Genomic DNA, 17841 nt, shown 5'->3' with positions numbered 1-17841 from the left:
GAATAACAGTCTGGTTATTTCAAGAGTTCTCTCAAGGACTTTCCTTGTATACATAGGGGTCTTAATCCTTGTTACCCATCTCCCAGGTAATTCTGCAAACATAGTGGAGACTGATTATTTCTCGTAACTATAGAGTCCAGCCTCCAAAGCATTCATTTTTCTCCAGGGGAACTGATCTCTGTAGCCTGGGGGTCCGTTGTAATTCTGGGAGATCTTCAGGTTCCATCTGGAGGTTGGCAACCCAAAGAATAGCACAAGTTCTATTAAAAAAAATTACTGTTATCCTTGCACAATCCTCACTTCCTTGAGAGAAAAGAGGTCCCCTAGGCAGCAGTGCAACCGTTTGGTTTGGATGAGAAAGTCCAGGCAGGACTTGAGGATTCCCCCAAATTATAACTCATTTACAGATATTTTATTCGTCACATCTGGAATCACATAAGCACTGAGAGATTTTTCTATGGAAGAACCTTGTCAGAAGTAAATTTCCTATTTAGAAGATGGAGACCAATTAGGATTAGTTCGCTGGTCATAGTATTAAAGGTTAAGAAAATATTACAGATTTCATTACAACAACTGCAATGCTCTCTTAACCAGCTTCTTTTTTTTAATCATAAGAAACTGTGTATTAATTTCAAAACGTTTGCTAGGACTGCTAATAGAGCCTATATTAGCTCATAATATAGAGCAGGGGTGGCCAACAGTAGCGCCTCAGATTTTTTTTTGCCTACAACTCCCATCAGCCCCAGCCTTCAGCCATGCTGGCTAGGGCTGATGGGAGTTGTAGGCAAAAAAACATCTGGAGAGCTACCATTGGCCACCCCTGATATAGAGCCTATATTATGAATTGGTTCATACTTCAATACTATTAAGAGCAGCCACTGAGCATATATTACCTGCTTGGGCAGCAATAGAGATGCCGCACATAAAGCATCGATCACTATATGATTTATTATGGGAAAAAAGAAAATATAAAAGAGGAATTAAAGACGATAAGAATTTCTTTAAAAATTCATTACAAATATGGTTTAAAGGAAAGAAAAATTAGCCACAGAAATTCCCAATCAGACCACATCTATGAATCTAAAATGGTTTCCTTCGGGGCTATATTCTTCTATTTTTGAATCATGGAAAGCTAAAGGTATAACAAGAATTACTTATTGAATAGACAAAATGTTTTAGATAAAAAATCAGCTGGAACAAAAATTAGATCAATCTATCCTGTGGTATGCTTACCTGCAAGAGCCAGTTTGGTGTAGCGGTTAAGTGTGCAGACTCTTATCTGGGAGAACTGGGTTTGATTCCCCACTCCTCCACTTGCAGCTGCTGGAATGGGCTTGGGATAGCCATAGCTCTCGCAGAATTGTCCTTGAAAGGGCAGCTGCTGTGAGAGCCTTCTCAGCCCCACCCACCTCACAGAGTGTCTGTTGTGGGGAGAGAAGATTGTAAGCCGCTCTGAGTCTCTGATTCAGCGGGAAGGGCGGGGTATAAATCTGCAATTCTTTTTCTTTTTCTTCAATTGAAGCACCTTTTAGAATCTTCATCTGTACAATTTTCAAGGAAAAGACAAATGACACCGTTAGAACAATTGTTACAGAATAAGGGAGAATAAAAATCTGATTTAATCACAGTTATGTATAAAATGCTTAATAACTTAGAGGAAGAGAAATTAACTCTCTATCAAAAACAATGGCATGCCAATTTAAAGGCTAAGATAACAGAACTTGAATGGGATCAAATTTGGACTTCACCTAACTATGCATCAAACATATTTTCAGTTCATCTACAATCTATAAAATTATTAACTAGGTGGTATTTATCACCATCTACACTAAACAGAATGGATTCCACATGCTCTTCATTGTGTTATAAAAAATGTGGACAACTTGCAAATTACTTGCACTGTTGGTGGGCATGCCCTGAGTAGGAATTCTATTGGACCAACATAGTTAGTAAAATAAAAGAAATATTGTCACTAAATATTCCTTTTACACCAAAGACAATTTTATTGGACCTTTGGGAAACTTCAAACATTGATAGTCCAAGAAAAGAAATCAGTTTAATTCTAATTAATATTGCCAAGTTATTAATAGCATTAAAATGGAAAGATAATAAGGTACCAAATTTACAAATGTGGACAAATTTTGAGACAGAACACTTGGCTAGTTGTGTCCAGGCCTTGAATTCAGCAGGAGCTCACAGGAGCACATCTCCTGAACCTTTCTGATAGTTCCCGCTCCTTCTCCCCACCTTGTTCATGGAATGGTAGGTGCAGCTGCATAACAGTCCCTGGATGAGCTCCACCACCTATTTTTTCTACAAAACGACCCCTGGTTGTTTCTGTTCTGTCTCAGAATGCCTTCATCATTTTATATGGTGTTTGCTTGTTAGCCCTGTCTATGAATTTGAGTGGTTTTCCTCCATCTCGTTGTATCTGAAGAAGTGTGTGTGTATGCACACAAAAGCTCACACCCTGCATAAAACTTTGTTGGTCTAAAAGGTGCCACTGGACTCTAAGTTTATTCTAGGTGTCCCATTTGAGAGATAAAAACCTGAAAGGTTAATATGCAATTAAAGGGCCAAACATTAAAAACAAACTGTAAAATAAATCATAAACCAACATACATGCATTTATTGTAGAAAGCTAAAACCATTTAAGGGCCCATCATAAGCCTCTATCCTATGTACAATCATAAAACCACAATGGGAACCCGCTCAACTTGACCTGATGTGTTTTGACCCAGATTGGTCTTCTTCAGAGGTCAGAAAGGTAAGTACACATATTGGCTCATAGTCTCTCTCTCTCGGCTTGACTTTGCGAACGAAGATTTAAGAAAGGTGCAGTAGTCCATGTCTGCTGCAGGCTCGCTGGTGGCTGACAAGACCAATGCGGGACAGGCAGGTCTGGCCACAGTGGCTGCAGGGAAAAGTCTGATTTGGGGTTGGTGCTGTAGCAGTGCGATTCTTCCTCAATCTCCTTTTGTCCTCAAGACCAGCTATGCGTGCGTTCTCAAAGGAAGAGACAGCCTGGTGGATGATGTGCCTCCATGCTTTGCAATCTGAGGCTAGGTCAGACCACTGGTGATGGTTGATGCGACAGGTACCAAAGGATTTCTTCAAGGAGTCCTTGTACCTCTTCTTTGGTGCCCCTCTATTTCGATGGCCAGTGGAAAGTTCGCCATACAGAGCAATCTTGGGAAGGCGGTGGTTTTCCATCCTGGAAATATGCCCTGCCCAGCGCAGCTGCGTCTTCAACAGCAGTGCCTTGATGCTTGTAACCTCCGCCCGCTTGAGGACTTCAGTGTTGGTCACAAAGTCACTCCAGTGGATGTTGAGGATGGTGCGAAGGCAGCGCTGATGAAAGCGCTCAAGGAGTCGCAGGTGATGACGGTATAAAACCCACGATTCGGAGCTGTAGATGAGGGTTGTCATCACAACGGCTTTGTAAACATTGATCTTTGTGCCTTTTTTCAGATGCTTGTTGCTCCGCACTCTTTTATGCAGTCGGCCAAATGCACGGTTTGCCTTTGCCACCATATTATCGATCTCCTTGTCGATCTTGGCATCTGAGGAGATGATGCACCCCAGGTAGCTGAACTGCTGGACTGTCTTCAAAACTGATTCACCCAAAGTGATGCAAGGAGGGTGATAATCTTCCTGGGGTGCAGGCTGGTGGAGAACTTCTGTCTTCTTCAGACTAACTTCTAGGCCGAATAGCTTGGCAGCCTCTGCAAAGCAGGACCTCATATACTGCAGAGCTGATGCCGAGTAGGAGACGAGTGCAGCATCTTCAGCAAACAGTAGCTCTCGGATAAGTTTTTCCATTGTCTTGGAGTGGGCCTTTAGTCACCTCAGGTTGAACAGGCTGCCATCGGTGCGATAGCGGATGTAGACACCATCGTCATCATCTAAACCTACTGTGGCTCTTTGAAGTATCATGCTAAAGAAGATCGTAAAGAGAGTTGGCGCGAGAACGCAGCCTTGCTTTACACCTGTGCCTATTGGAAAGGGTTCCGAGAGATCGTTGCAGTGTCTGACTTGGCCACGCTGGTCTTCATGTAGCTGGATAATCATGCTGAGGAACCTTGGGGGACATCCTAAATGTTCCAAGATTTGCCACAGGCCTTTCCTCCTAACGGTATCGAAAGCTTTGGTAAGGTCGACAAAAGTCACATATAGACCCTTGGTTCCCTGCATTTCTCTTGGAGCTGCCTGAGAACAAATACCATGTCGGTGGTGCTCCTGTTAGCTCTGAAGCCACACTGGCTCTCTGGGAGGAGTTCTTCTGCAATGGTGGGCACCAGTCTGTTCAGGAGTATTCTAGCAAGGATTTTGCCTGCGATGGAGAGCAGGGTTATCCCCCGGTAGTTGGAGCAGTCTGACTTTTCCCCTTTGTTCCTGTGTAGAGTAATGATGATTGCATCACGAAAGTCCTGTGGTAGTTTGCCTTGTTCCCAGCAGGTGACAAGTACTTTGTGAAGTGTGCTATGTAGTACTATGCCCCCATGCTTCCAGATCTCTGGTGGAATTCCATCAACTCCCGCTGCCTTGCCACTTTTCAGTTGCTTGATGGCTTTAACAGTCTCTTCTAGGGTGGGGATCTCATCCAACTCTGTTTTCACTGGTTGAAGTGGGGTGAGTTGGATTGCTGAATCTTGAACTACGCGATTGGCACTGAAGAGAACCTGAAAATACTCTGACCACCGGTTCAGTATGGATGCCTTGTCTGTGAGGAGCACTTGGCCGTCTGCACTATGCAAGGGACTCTGAACCTGATATGATGGACCATATACTGCCTTCAGGGCTTCGTAGAACCCTCTTAAATCACCAGTGTCTGCACACAGCTGGGTTCTCTCTGCAAGCTTGGTCCACCACTCGTTCTGAATGTCTCGAAGCTTGCGCTGGAGGTTGCTATATGCAGCACAAAAGGTTGCTTTTTTCCCAGGACAGAAGGGCTGAGCAAGATGTGCTTGGTAGGCAGATCTCTTTTTCGCCAGTAATTCTTGGATCTCTTGATTGTTCTCGTCAAACCAGTCCTTGTTCTTCCTTGTGAAGAACCCGAGGACTTCTTCAGAGGTCAACAGGATAGTAGTTTTTAGGTGTTCCCAGAGTGCTTCTGGAGAAGGGTCTGTAGGGCAACTGGGGTCCTCAATTCTTATCTGGAGTTTTGACCGAAAGGCAGCTTTAACTTTGGCTGACTGAAGGCTGCCAACCTGAAACTTCCTCCGGGGGATACCGCCTCTCCTGGGTGTAGATTTAAGGTGAAGACGGAGGTTGCAGCGTACAAGACGATGATCTGTATGACATTCTGCACTGGGCATTACTTGGGTGTGTAAGACATCTCGAAGGTCTCTCTGGCGCACCAGGATGTAGTCAATAAGGTGCCAATGCTTGGACTGTGGGTGCATCCAGGTTGTCTTCAGACTATTCTTCTGCTGGAAGATAGTGTTGGTGATGGTGAGCTGATGCTCCGTGCAGAATTCTAGCAGGAGGTGCCCGTTATCATTGCAGTTGCCAATGCCGTGTTTGCAAAGTACTCCTTTCCAGGCTTCCGAGTCTTTACCTACTCTGGCATTGAAGTCGCCAAGGATGATCACCTTGTCCTCTGTAGGGGTCTTCCGTACGAGGTTGCGTAGATCTTCATAGAACTTGTTCTTTTCTGCAAGATCTGCTTGAAGGGTTGGGGCATACACACTGAAGAGTGTTGCATGCTGCTTGTTTTGAAGTGGGAGGCACATGGATATGATGCGATCTGAGTGACCTGTTGGCAGGTTTTCGAGTTTAGAGGCAATGGAGTTCCTGACCATGAGGCCAACGCCAGAAAGGCGGCTCTCAGCCTTTGACTTACCCAACCAGTAGAGGGTATAGCCAGCACCGTGTTCTTGAAGACTACCTTCCTCAGGAAAACGGACCTCACTGAGAGCTGCTATGTTGATATTCAACCTGAAAAGTTCGTGGGCAACTAGAGCAGAGCTTCGTTCAGGGCGACCACTGTCTACTGTGTCAAGCATGGTTCTGATGTTCCAACACGCAAGCTTTAGTCTTTGCACACTTTGTGAGGCAGGTGCATGCCTTTTCTTTGTTGTTATTATTTGACCGCAAATAAGGATGCCCGTTGACTGCGGCTAGCCAACTGGTGGGGGAGGAGACGAGCTTTGTTTAGGCCACCTTTTCTAGGCCCCTCTCCATACGGAGCAAGCAGTGCTGCCTCTAAATAAGGCTGCTTGGTCATTCAGGGTGCTGCCGAAAAATGCTTTCGTCTCCGGGTCAGCATCAGGCAACCAATGCCCTGAACCGCCTACATGCAGGATCGGGACTGCGGCTTCCAGTGGCATCTTCCACCTGCCGTTTCGCCCCTTGCCCATCGCTGCAGGACTTGGTATGTTGTGGGTTGTGGATGTGGATACCCTTCAGGCCTGCGCAGAGGAATTTTTAGGTGAAGCGCAGTGTGCGCAGTACTGGCTCCACCCCTTCACCTTGGGGTCATCTGCCATGGCCCAGTAAGCCGGGGCGCCGGCAGCAAGTCCTCCAGGTGGTAGGTGTTACATTAACGAGCTCTGTCTGCCCGGGCTTGATGTTAGAGTTTTCCTTCTCTTGGCTGGCGAGGTTGGTGAGCCCAGCCTGCCCATCCGGTTATACCGCTGGACATTCGGTCACACCACGATGTGGCAAACTCTGTGAAAAACGGGGGGGGGGGACGAGCGAGAAGGTGTTGCCACAGGTGCAGTAATGTAGGAGAGGCCATTGCAGTGACCATCTGCCAGGCAAAGCCAGACAGTGACCACGCAGCGTTCACTACACCGGGAAAGGAGAGGTGATGTATTGCGCATACACTTTCCCTGGGGGGGCAGGACACCCAGAGGGAGCCCACCCACGCCCCCACCCCGGCTCATAGTACAGAATAGAATAAAACAATAGAACAATGCTGGATCACAAGGAAATTTTATGAAGTGACAAAGGCTTCGAGATATTCTTGAGGCCTCTTATTCTACAGCCTTATGTCTTAATCAATGGCATACATATTGCATCCTGTGCCTTATTGGATGCCACATGGTCCAGAATTGATCAAGATAGGTGTAAGGTCAGAGCCTATGTGCCAAGAGTTAAGTGAAAGATTTGAGGGATACTCAAAGCTCATAAACTTGGGGATGGGGGGGGTCAGTTTGTGTGACTAGTTATGTGACACAAACTGGAACTGGACCCAGCTCTGCCACTTCCGCTCTGCCTGTGAGTCCTTCCGAGAAATCATTGCCACAGATTATACCGACCAGAACTGGGAGGAGATGCAGTGGGAGCTAAGGAAGGAACCGGGAGCTTCTGATTGGAGCTCGGCGGTGAAATATGTCTATGAGCTCAACAGTGAGTGGTATGGAGCATCTGGCCCTTGACTGTTAAATTTAGGGCTTTTTGACCACAGAAGTTCCTGTGAGACTCTCTTGGGCTGGACATTTATGTAACTATTACATGCGTCATCGCTCTCGGTCCTTTTCCAGGGGTTCAAGACATTTAAGATGGGTCCACCACACAGAACATGATCCCTTATTAAAAAAAGGAAGCGAGAACTGGGTGATTAAGAACAGCTTGCTACAGCTGAGACTGGGCTAGCTTGTGACAGCTGACAGCGTCATAAAATGGGATTCCAGGGCTCCACCCCCCACCCCCCCCACCAACTGCCCCTCTGGCATGGTTGTCAGCCTACATAAAACAGCCCTTGCATTGGTAGGAGAGTGCAGAAGTTAGAAAGCACCTCATCCAGAGTTGTCCAACTTTACAGAGACAGGATCATCTTCCCTGTTCTTTTAGAATTAGATTTACTTTAGAGAAGGTAACGATTGGTGAGTTGGGGGTCAGAAGACAAAAAGAACAGGTATTGAGGAGACACCTTTGGTTTGGCGACAAGATCTGCTGAGGCAGGAGAGAGAAAGGCATAGAACCCCGACTGTGAAGGATTTTGCAGGCAGGCATTATGGAGGTGGCCTTCACTGAGAAAGACCATTATGCTCAGCATTTTGACCCAAAAGAGCACCTGGAAACGTATCATTCCTTTGATCCTGAGAGCGAACACAAAAGTCCCGTGTTTGCGTTTGGTCTGAAGACTCTCCACAAGGCTTTTCACTCAGGTAAGTTTTGAGAACTTTTGTTTGTCTTAGAGCTCTGATGCAACCGACAACCTGTGAATAACATCTCTCCAATTCATTTGATTGCTCCACTTTTATTATGAATGGGGTTGCCAACTTTGTTGCTGACCTCAGACCCTGGGCCCTTAAGAGGCCGGTGAACTGCAGAGAGCCAGTTCAGTGTAGTGGGTAAGTTAGCGGACTCTTATCTGGGAGAATCAGGTTTGATTCCCACTCTTCCACATGCATCAGCTGGAATGGCCTTGAGTCAGTCATAATTCTCTCAGTTGCCAGCCTCCAGGTGGGGCCTGGAGATCTCCCACTTTTACAACTGAACTCCAGCTGGCAGACATCAACTTCCCTGCAGAAAATGGTAAGAATAATAGCTTCGCTTAAATGAATGAATGATCCTTTTTCAAACTGTAAACAATATATGTTTTAGGTGCAATTTAACAACTTTTATAAGCTCACCAAATAACAATTTACTATGAAAGGAAGAAAACGCAACTACAACAGTTGCAACAATTCTTTCCTAATAGCTTCTGGAGTTCCATGGATCACTGTCTCTTTAAATTCAGATAGCTTTAATGGTTAGTATGAGCTCATAACTTCCAAAATAAACCAAGTAGCCACTCCCGCTTTCGGTCAGGAATGCTCCCAAAGAGCAGGAAAATGTAAATGGTGAATCCACAGGAAAAACACATTGAAGAGAGAAGAGTACTCGTCAGATCTGGAGACCAAGTCCTATGAGGAAAGGTTGAAGGAGCTGGGGATGTTTAGCCTGGAGAGGAGGTGGCTGAGAGGTGACATGATCACCATCTTCAAGTACTTGAAGGGCTGTCATATAGAGGATGAGGGGTCTGGAGACCAAGTCCTATGAGGAAAGGTCGAAGGAGCTGAGGATGTTTAGCCTGGAGAGGAGACAGCTGAGAGATGATATGATCACCATCTTCAAGTACCTGAAGGGCTGTCCTATAGAGGATGAGGGGTCTGGAGACCAAGTCCTATGAGGAAAGGTCGAAGGAGCTGAGGATGTTTAGCCTGGAGAGGAGACAGCTGAGAGATGATATGATCACCATCTTCAAGTACCTGAAGGGCTGTCCTATAGAGGATGAGGGGTCTGGAGACCAAGTCCTATGAGGAAAGGTTGAAGGATCTGGGCATGTTTACCCTGGAGAGGAGGCAGCTGAGAGGTGATAGGATCACCATCTTCAAGTACTTGAAGGGCTGTCATATAGAGGATGAGGGGTCTGGAGACCAAATCCTATGAGGAAAGGTTGAAGGAGCTGGGAATGTTTAGCCTGGAGAGGAGACAGCTGAGAGATGATATGATCACCATCTTCAAGTACCTGAAGGGCTTTCCTATAGAGGATGAGGGGTCTGGAGACCAAGTCCTATGAGGAAAGGTTGAAGGATCTGGGCATGTTTAGCCTGGAGAGGAGGCAGCTGAGAGGTGATAGGATCACCATCTTCAAGTCCTTGAAGGGCTGTCATAGAGAGGATGGTGTGGAATTATTTTCTGTGGCCCCGGAAGGTAGGACCAGAACCAGTGGGTTGAAATTAAATCAAAAGAGTTTCCGGCTCAACATTAGGAAGAACTTCCTGACCGTTAGAGCGATTCCTCAGTGGAACAGGCTTCCTTGGGAGGTGGTGGGCTCTCCTTCCTTGGAGGTTTTTAAACAGAGGCTAGATGGCCATCTGACAGCAATGAAGATCCTGTGAATTTAGGGGGAGGTCTTTGTGGGTTTCCGGCATTGTGCAGGGGGTTGGATACAGTGTAGAAAGGAGCCCTGTTCCCCTGAATCAGGATTAATTTATGTAAAAGCGGACATCACATAGAACCATTAAGCAGCCTGAAGATCTCTGAACAACACACAGTGATATGAGAGCTAGCACAAACAATTAAGAAAATGCTTAACGAACTGTAGATTAATGTATCAGTCTGTAACCCTGGCCAGTATGGATGCCAGCCTCCAGGTGGGGCCTGCAGATCTCCCAGAATTGCAACAGAACTTCATACTATAGAGAACAGTTCCCCTGGAGAAAAGGGCAGCTTGGGAGGGTGGACTCCCCAGCATTACACCCCACTGAGGACCCTCCCTTCCTAAAACTCCTCCATTACCAAATCTCCAGGAATTTCTCTGCCTGGAATTGGCAACCCTATCCTCCTGTGATCCAGATAGGGTTGCCAAGTCCAATTCAAGAAATATCTGGGGACTTTGGGGGTGGAGCCAGGAGACTTTGGGGGTGGAGCCAGGAGACATTAGGGATGGAGCCAAGATCAAGCCTATGACAAGCATAATTGAACTCCAAAGGGAGTTCGGGCCATCACATTTAAAGGGACGGCACACCTTTTCAATTTCTTCCTTCCATAAGAAATAATGAAGGATAGGGGCACCTTCTTTTGGGGCTCATAGAATTGGACCCCCTGGTCCAATCTTTTTGAAACTTGGGGGGTATTTTGGGGAGAGGCACTAGATGCTATACTGAAAATTTGGTGCTTCTACCCCAAATAATAGCCCCCCCCAGAGCCCCAGATACCCGTGGATCAATTCTCTATGATTTTCTATGGGAATAAATCTCCATAGGGAATAACAGAGTTCCCAGCAGACATTTCCCTCTCCTCCCACCGCTTTCTGACGACCCTGAAGTGGGGGGAGGGCCTCCAAACCAGGGGATCCCCTGCCCCCACCTGGGGATTGGCAACCCTAGATCCAGAGCTGGCAGTTCTCGCAATGGCCTTGATGGGAGGGCACATCTGCTGACCTGGAAGCTTTCCCTTGGCCTATCAGAGAAGTGTTGATCAGTTGTGGTCCCTGAAGAAGTACAGTTGAGCAAAAACAAGCTCTGTGGGGTCAGCTTGTGTAGCCAGAGTGTGTGATTTAATGCAGGTGGCCTTAAAGGAGACACCCTGATTGATATTGGAAGCGGGGCCTCCATCTACCAGCTCCTCTCGGCCTGCGAGTCCTTCCGAGAGATCATCGCCACAGATTATTCCGACCAGAGCCGGGAGGAGATGCAGCGGTGGCTGAGGAAGGAGCCGGGAGCTTTCGACTGGAGCCCAGTGGCGAAATACGTCTGCGAGCTGGAAGGGGACAGGTACGTGGAATGTTATGGTGCAGCCTTCAGGTAGGAGTTGGAGTTCTCCCAGAACTGAAATTCATCTCCAGACTATAGAAATCAGTTCTCCTCGATAGATCCAAGAGGGCAGCCGTGTGGGGCTGAAGCAGTTGAACAAAGCAGGAGTTAAGTGGCACCTTTAAGACCAAGCAAGTTTTATTCAGAACGTCAGCTTTCGTGTGCTCACTTCATCAGACGAGGGGATCAGGTATGAGGAGGTGTGCTTAGAGAGCACACGAAAGCTTACGTTCTGAATGAAAATCGGTTGGTCTTAAAGGTGATACTTGACTCCTGCTTTGTTCAAGTTCTCCTAGATAACATTGGCTGGATTGTAAGGTATGGCATTATGCCCTGCAGAGTCCCTCCCCTCTCTAGATGCCACCCACCCCAGGCTCCACCCCCAAATTTCCAGGAATTTCCCAGTCTGGAGCTGGCAACCCTATTTCCTCCACTTACCTTCTTGGTCTTGCTGCTCATTCATCTTTTGCCTCCTCTGGCTTTTTACCCTCCTCCTTCCTGCAGCACCAGCTCCCAGGCTCTCTTGGCCTTGGCTCTAGAGGTGGGCTCTGCATTTCCCACGCTGTGATAAGAGGAAATGCAATCTCAGATTTAGTTTCATTTTTCTTATTAACAAAATTTATATCCTGCCTTTCTGCCCTCACAAGTCCCAGCAAGGCAACTAGGAAAACATCCAGGAAGGAGAGATCACTGAGGCAACACCAAGCAACAGGAAACGTTCTCCTCCTCCAGTGGATGCTGGTGACAAAGGGGAGAGAGTTGTAGAATGTTGAGTTCTGATGGAGGAGGCCCAGTAGGGTTGCCAATCCCCAGGTGGGGGCAGGGGATCCCCCGATTTGGAGGCCCTCCCCCCCACTTCAGAGTCATCAGAAAGCAGGGGGAGGGGAGGGAAATGTCTGCTGGGAACTCGTTTATTCCATAGGATGACTCCGAAAAAATTCAAGAAGTCTTTACAGACTCGTCATTTAAGATATTCAAGATGGGCGTATAAGAGAGGACAGTCTGAGGACTTTGTAAATTGGCTTTTGAAGAAGCTGCAACGCAGCGGAGCATGATCTAAGCCGGTGATCGCATGAAGGCAAGAATTTTCCTTCTGAAGCCGACACTAGAGGAAGAACTCCGTTTATGATCTTCTGTGGAGTAGGACTACTCTGTAAAGACTTTTTGAATTTTTTTCAGAGTCATTTTATGGAATATTATTCTTCAGCACGGGACTTTGCTTTTGATCTGTGTTATTATTTATGAATGAATTTGAGGACGCTTTTGCATATTTCTAATAGATATCATTTGTAATTTGTTATAAATGCTTTGTTTTCTTTAACGCAGGTTTTTTTTGGCTTACTCTCTGTACTGTGTTGCCATTTCTTCTAACCAGCTGGAGGTTGGCAAAGCACCCATTTTCTCCAAGGGACCTGATCTCTGTCATTTGGAGACCTGTTGTAATTCCAGGAGAGCTGGAGGTTGGCAACCCCGGGTAGCATCAATATTGCCAACGCTGTCACCATGTTTTGAACCATGGAGGGGGAGGTGGGGGAACACCTTAGGAATTAGCATGAGGAAAAACAATGAAGAATATGGCGATAGCAGCAGCCAAAGTCAGATAACTGTGCTGCAGGATAAGAATCACCAGGCATTGCCTAGAAACCTGCCACTCTGTCCTTACAAAGAATGAGCTAGAGCAGGAGTGGCCAACGCTACAGGTGTTTTTTTTTTTGCCTACAACTCCCATCAGCCCCAGCCATCAGCCATGCTGGCTGGGGCTGATGGGAGTTGTAGGCAAAAAAAAAAAACATCTGAAGAGCTACCGTTGGCCACCCCTGAGCGGAAGAGACAGGATTTTTGCATTCCACTTAAAAGCCATCAGTTTTGAAAAAGGCAACGAAACGTTTGACACCGGCTAACGTGGACGGGCTTCATGTGGATGAACTTATTCTTTATCCTGCACCTCATTGAAAAAAACAGTGGACTGAACAAGCAAGACTGTGAAGTGGGATAATTGATTTCCTTAAGTTTCTGTGTACAATCTGGATGAAAGAATTCATTACAGACTGCTCTCTTATGATTTTGGTTCATGAGACTGCAGCAGACTCTTAACCTTCCAAAAGTGCCTGTGATTTTTCTGCAGACTGTTTTGAATTCATTTTGGTGCAGACTGTTTGAGAATAGAGGTCATGTCTTAGTGCCTGCGTGCACTCTTGCGTTTCGTACTGCAGTCTGTTTAAGGTAGAAGCTTTGGATTATTAAAGTGCCTTTTGTGCACATTTATATTGTTTATCTTAGATTATTTAGGAGCAGAGTCTACTCAGTGGTAGAGGCCAAAGGGTTTTCCCTATTACATATATGTTTTGATAGTATAGTTTCACCCTGACGTTTTTTTCTGGGAGACCTGGGTTTGATTCCCCACTCCTCCACTTGCACCTGCTGGCATGGCCTTGGGTCAGCCATAGCTCTGGCAAAGGTTGTCCTTGAAAGGGCAGCTGCTGTGAGAGTCCTCTTAGCCCCACCCACCTCACAGGGTGCCTGTTGTGGGGGAGGGAGATAAAGGAGATTGTGAGCCGCGCTGAGACTCTTGAGTGGAGGGCGGGATATAAATCCAATATCTTCATATTCTTCTTCTTCTTTTCATTTATAGAAACCTGGCTCAGCTGTTTGGAATTTTCCTCTGCTTCCGCAAATAGTTAATCCAGGCAGTGTGGATGCAAGCTCCAGTTGTGGGGTGACAAAATTCAGCTTGAGAAAGAGCCAAAATCCTCCTTAGAATGTTTTTTTTTTGGGGGGGGGGGGGTTGGACAATCTACATGCTTGATAATCTTATCATGCCAGGGCTCTTAGAGTTGCTAGGTTTGGGCTGGAAAATATCCAGAGACTTTGGGGGTGGAGCTGCAAGAGAGTGGGTTTTGGGGAGATTGTACCTCAGCATGGTGCAACGCCATGGAGTCTTGATAATCATGGAAGTTGAACCAGTCTTTGAGGAAAAGGAAGAGGAGAAGAAATTGGACTTATACCCTGACCTTTTCTTGGAGTATCAGAACAGCTGACAGTCTCCTTTCTTTCCTCTCCCCACAACAGGCACCCCGTGTGGTAGGTGGGGCTGAGAGAGCTCTGAGAGAACTGTGACTGTCCCAAGGTCACCCAGCTGGCTGCATGTGGAGGAGGAGTGAGGAGTCAAACCCAAATCTCCAGAATAGAGTCCTCCACTCTTAACCACTACACCATGCTGGCTCTCAAGGCCATCTAATGGGGGTCAAGGTCATGGAAGGACATCTAATGGAGGTTTAGGGTAGAGATCCTTGATCTGGCCCTGGCTTGTCTCATTCATCTTTTATTCTTTTATTATTATTATTTTAAAAATGTAAGCAGGAGTCAAATTTAGTAAGAGTTGTAGTTCAAAATTTAGAATGAGAACTTGAGCATACCCAAGCCAACTTTTTTCGCCAACTCCTAGGCGTCCCTAGGTGTGTGCCTCATTCAGCACTATGTTTGGAATTGGGCCAGCATCTTATTCAATCAAAAGGCTGGTTACTAACTTTTAAATATTGGCTCAAAATTCATTTCAGAAGTGCTCCTAATTCTCTAATCTCATGTTTAAAAAACGATTCGTTTAACTCTCCTTGGTTTGCAACACTGGAAGCGAATATCCAGCAAATTGGCTTCTCGATTGACCACTTCCTCCAAATGGAAGAAAGATGAATTTTGTGATCTATCAGACAAAGACTTTTTGATTTAGAATTACACAACTTCTGCCCATCTCACCCTCATATTTATTCACAAGCTCACCTTAACCTCTCAATTCAGTATGGCCAAATGGCCCAATACCTTCGTAATCTCAGCCACCCCAACCATTTTAGAGCATTTACATTAGTGCGGCTGAATATTTTCCCCTCTAACATGCTGTAGGGTCGATTTCATAACATTCCCTTACAGGAAAGACTCTGTAATTGCCCCACTACTGATATTGACTCAATTTCACATATTATGCTCAATTGCCAGTTACACACAGAGTCTCGTAACAAACTCCTACCTTTATATGCTCATCTTTTTAGAAGCCAATATAGCACAGTTTGATATCTGCTCACTGATACTTTCACAGAAACTACTAATACGATAGCTAATCTTTTAGCAGAAGCAGTTGTTCTTAGACATAGGCTTTTTATATGAATTGTACTTTTTTGGATGAATTTCAATCACTGGAAGTGTATGTTGCAATGTATCTTTTAATACTGCTATGCCATTAAAGCTATTTTGATTTGATTTGTCTCATTCATCATTTATTCTGTTCCAGGGAAAGGTGGGCCCAAAAGGAGGAGAAGGTACGAAAAACCATCAAACAATTCCTGAAGTGTGATGTGACCCAGCCCAACCCTCTGGCCCCGCTCTCTCTCCCTCTAGCCGACTGTCTGCTCTCCACCTTGTGCCTAGAAGCAGCTTGCAAAGACCTGCCCACCTACCGTTCTGCTCTGAAGAACATCAGCTCCCTTGTGAAACCTGGAGGGCATTTAGTCTTAATGGTCATCCTGGAAGAAACTTACTACATGGTTGGCCAGCACAAGTTCTCGTGCCTCTACTTGGATCAGGAATCTGTAGAAGAAGCTGTGAAAGAGGCTGGCTTTGATATTGAGTGGTTGGAAGCGACCAAGCTCAGCCTCCCAAAGGCATTGCATGATGGGAAGGGGTCCTGTGTTCTGGTTGCACGGAAACGTTGAAGGGCATCTGGTAAGCGGCTGGAATACAGGGCCATTGCCAGGATTTTTCATTTAGTGGGGCACACGTCGCCATGCAGAAATTAGGGATTATTAAACCCATCTCCCCCCAAACCCGGTCACCAGCCAGTTAAACCAGGTTTTAAAATGTTTGAGAAAGAAACTTGGGTGGTCTTCCCCCCCACCCACCCCGCTCCACACAGAACTTCTCATCAGTCCTGTACTCTTTGGAGAGATGCTGAGGAGGTCCCGTTGTCTCTTCCACTTGGTCTGTGGCAAAGACACAGGCGGGGTGGGGGAAGTCTTTCCAAGGTTGAAGGAGGGAGGGAAGGGAGGTCCCCACCACCCCCAGTCTCACAGTGATTGAATTAATGGCCCTTGAAAAAAGTCCCTGGGAGAGGTTTTCTTCTTCTTCTTCTTCTTCTTCTTCTTCTTCTTCTTCTTCTTCTTCTTCTTCTTCTTCTTCCATTTCTTCCTCTTCTTCTTCATCTTCTTCCGCTTCCACTTCCTCTTCTTCCTCTTCCACTTCTTCCTCTTGTTCTTCCTCGTCTTCCTCTTCTTCTTCTTCCACTTCTTCCTCTTATTCTTCCTCGTCTTCCTCTTCTTCTTCCACTTCTTCCTCTTCTTATTCCACGTCTTCCTCTTCCTTCTCGTCTTCTTCATTTTCTTCCTCTTCTCCCTTTTCCTCTTCTTCTTCTTCCTCCTGTTCTTCCTGCACTACATAGTATCCCAGCAGCAGGACCACACACTCATGACTCCCTTTAATGCACTACTCCCCCCCCAGGTGGTAAGTAGTGGGGCCAGGAGCCTGGCCTTAGTGCTGTGGTGGTGGGATGGGGAGCCTGGAGGCCCCGCCATAGCTTCAGGCTTGCTAAATAAAATAGGGTTGCCCACTTCTTTGGGGAAAATTCCTGGGGACTTGAGGATGGGGCTTGGGGAGAGTAGAGTTTGGGGGGAAGGGTTTCAGCAGGCTATCATGCTGTAGTGTTAGCAGTTGGGTCCCTCCTCCCACTGAGGGGTAGCTTAAGGCAAAAGCACCCCTTCTCTACACCCTAAAAAATGAAGCTCTGGGCATTTTTTGGTCCAAATTAAGAGAAAATGGATGCTAGTAAGGCACAGTCCTGGGAAAGCAGTTTCAAGGTATAAGAGAAACTGGCTGGCTGCTTTCCTTTTTTTTTGCCCTGGAGACATGCACGGCTCAGAACAATAGATCACTCAGGATCTATTGATCCCTTCAACACCCAAACCCAACTTTCCCTTCACCAATTAGCCTTGATAAGCCCTGTTCAAGGAACACTTAATTCTATTCACCTTCCCCAACACCCTTCCTGCCCAGCATTTGTAGGGCCACCAAATCTCTCCCACCACTTTGTCTACCTCTGGTTGAATTACCAGTTAATTAAGTCAACCTGCCTCAGGATACATTTTGGCCTATAAATATGCCACTCTGCTTACCCTACAGTGTGTGTATGTGTGTTCTTGGGCCTCCTGCAACCCCCGTTTGCCATGGGGGCCCTCTCTCTCGTTTCCCAAAATGCTGGCCATTTAGTCTTCGACTTGCTGCTTTCACAGACTTCTTAAATCTCATCCATCCCTACAACACTGTCCTCTTTCCTCCCTGATTTTCCTAACTAGCTCATGTATGCGTTTGCTGTGTGCACTCTTCTTTTATCCTGTTTCATGTTCTCCAGTGAAAACCTTTCCATCAGAATAACAGCCTGGATATTTCAAGAGTTCTCTCAAGGACTATCCCTGTATACATAGAGATCTTGATTCTTGTTACTCGTCTCTCACTCCATCTGATGCCCCAAACTTAGTGGAGACTGCCTATTTCTGGTAACAATACAGTCCAAACTCCAAAGCATTCATTTTTTTCCAGGGGAACTGAT

At 46.2% G+C, this 17841-nt stretch overlaps 1 protein-coding gene across 1 annotated transcript; it reads left to right on the top strand.

Moving 5' to 3' along the window:
• The first annotated feature begins 7961 nt into the window (after nucleotides 1-7961).
• LOC132579941 (nicotinamide N-methyltransferase-like) lies at nucleotides 7962-15955 on the top strand. Its single transcript, XM_060250522.1, has 3 exons — nucleotides 7962-8117; nucleotides 11006-11213; nucleotides 15535-15955. The coding sequence occupies exons 1-3, from the start codon at nucleotides 7964-7966 to the stop codon at nucleotides 15953-15955; spliced, it is 783 nt and encodes a 260-aa protein (XP_060106505.1). The 5' UTR covers nucleotides 7962-7963.
• Nucleotides 15956-17841: the final 1886 nt, after the last annotated feature.

This window comes from Heteronotia binoei, chromosome 12, assembly GCF_032191835.1.
Source record: "Heteronotia binoei isolate CCM8104 ecotype False Entrance Well chromosome 12, APGP_CSIRO_Hbin_v1, whole genome shotgun sequence".
NCBI classification, from domain to species: Eukaryota; Metazoa; Chordata; class Lepidosauria; order Squamata; family Gekkonidae; genus Heteronotia; species Heteronotia binoei.
The sequence above is the reverse complement of the archived record's forward strand: the minus strand, read 5'-3'. Positions and strand labels throughout refer to the sequence as shown.

What these genes read in the sequence shown, in the direction of transcription:
- LOC132579941 (XM_060250522.1), top strand. Translation starts at nt 7,964, where the DNA reads ATGGAGGTGGCCTTCACTGAGAAAGACCATTATGCTCAGCATTTTGAC. An exon ending in CCACAAGGCTTTTCACTCAG is followed by an intron (nt 8,118 to 11,005) that starts GTAAGTTTTGAG and finishes GATTTAATGCAG; the next exon opens with GTGGCCTTAAAGGAGACACC. An exon ending in TGCGAGCTGGAAGGGGACAG is followed by an intron (nt 11,214 to 15,534) that starts GTACGTGGAATG and finishes ATTCTGTTCCAG; the next exon opens with GGAAAGGTGGGCCCAAAAGG.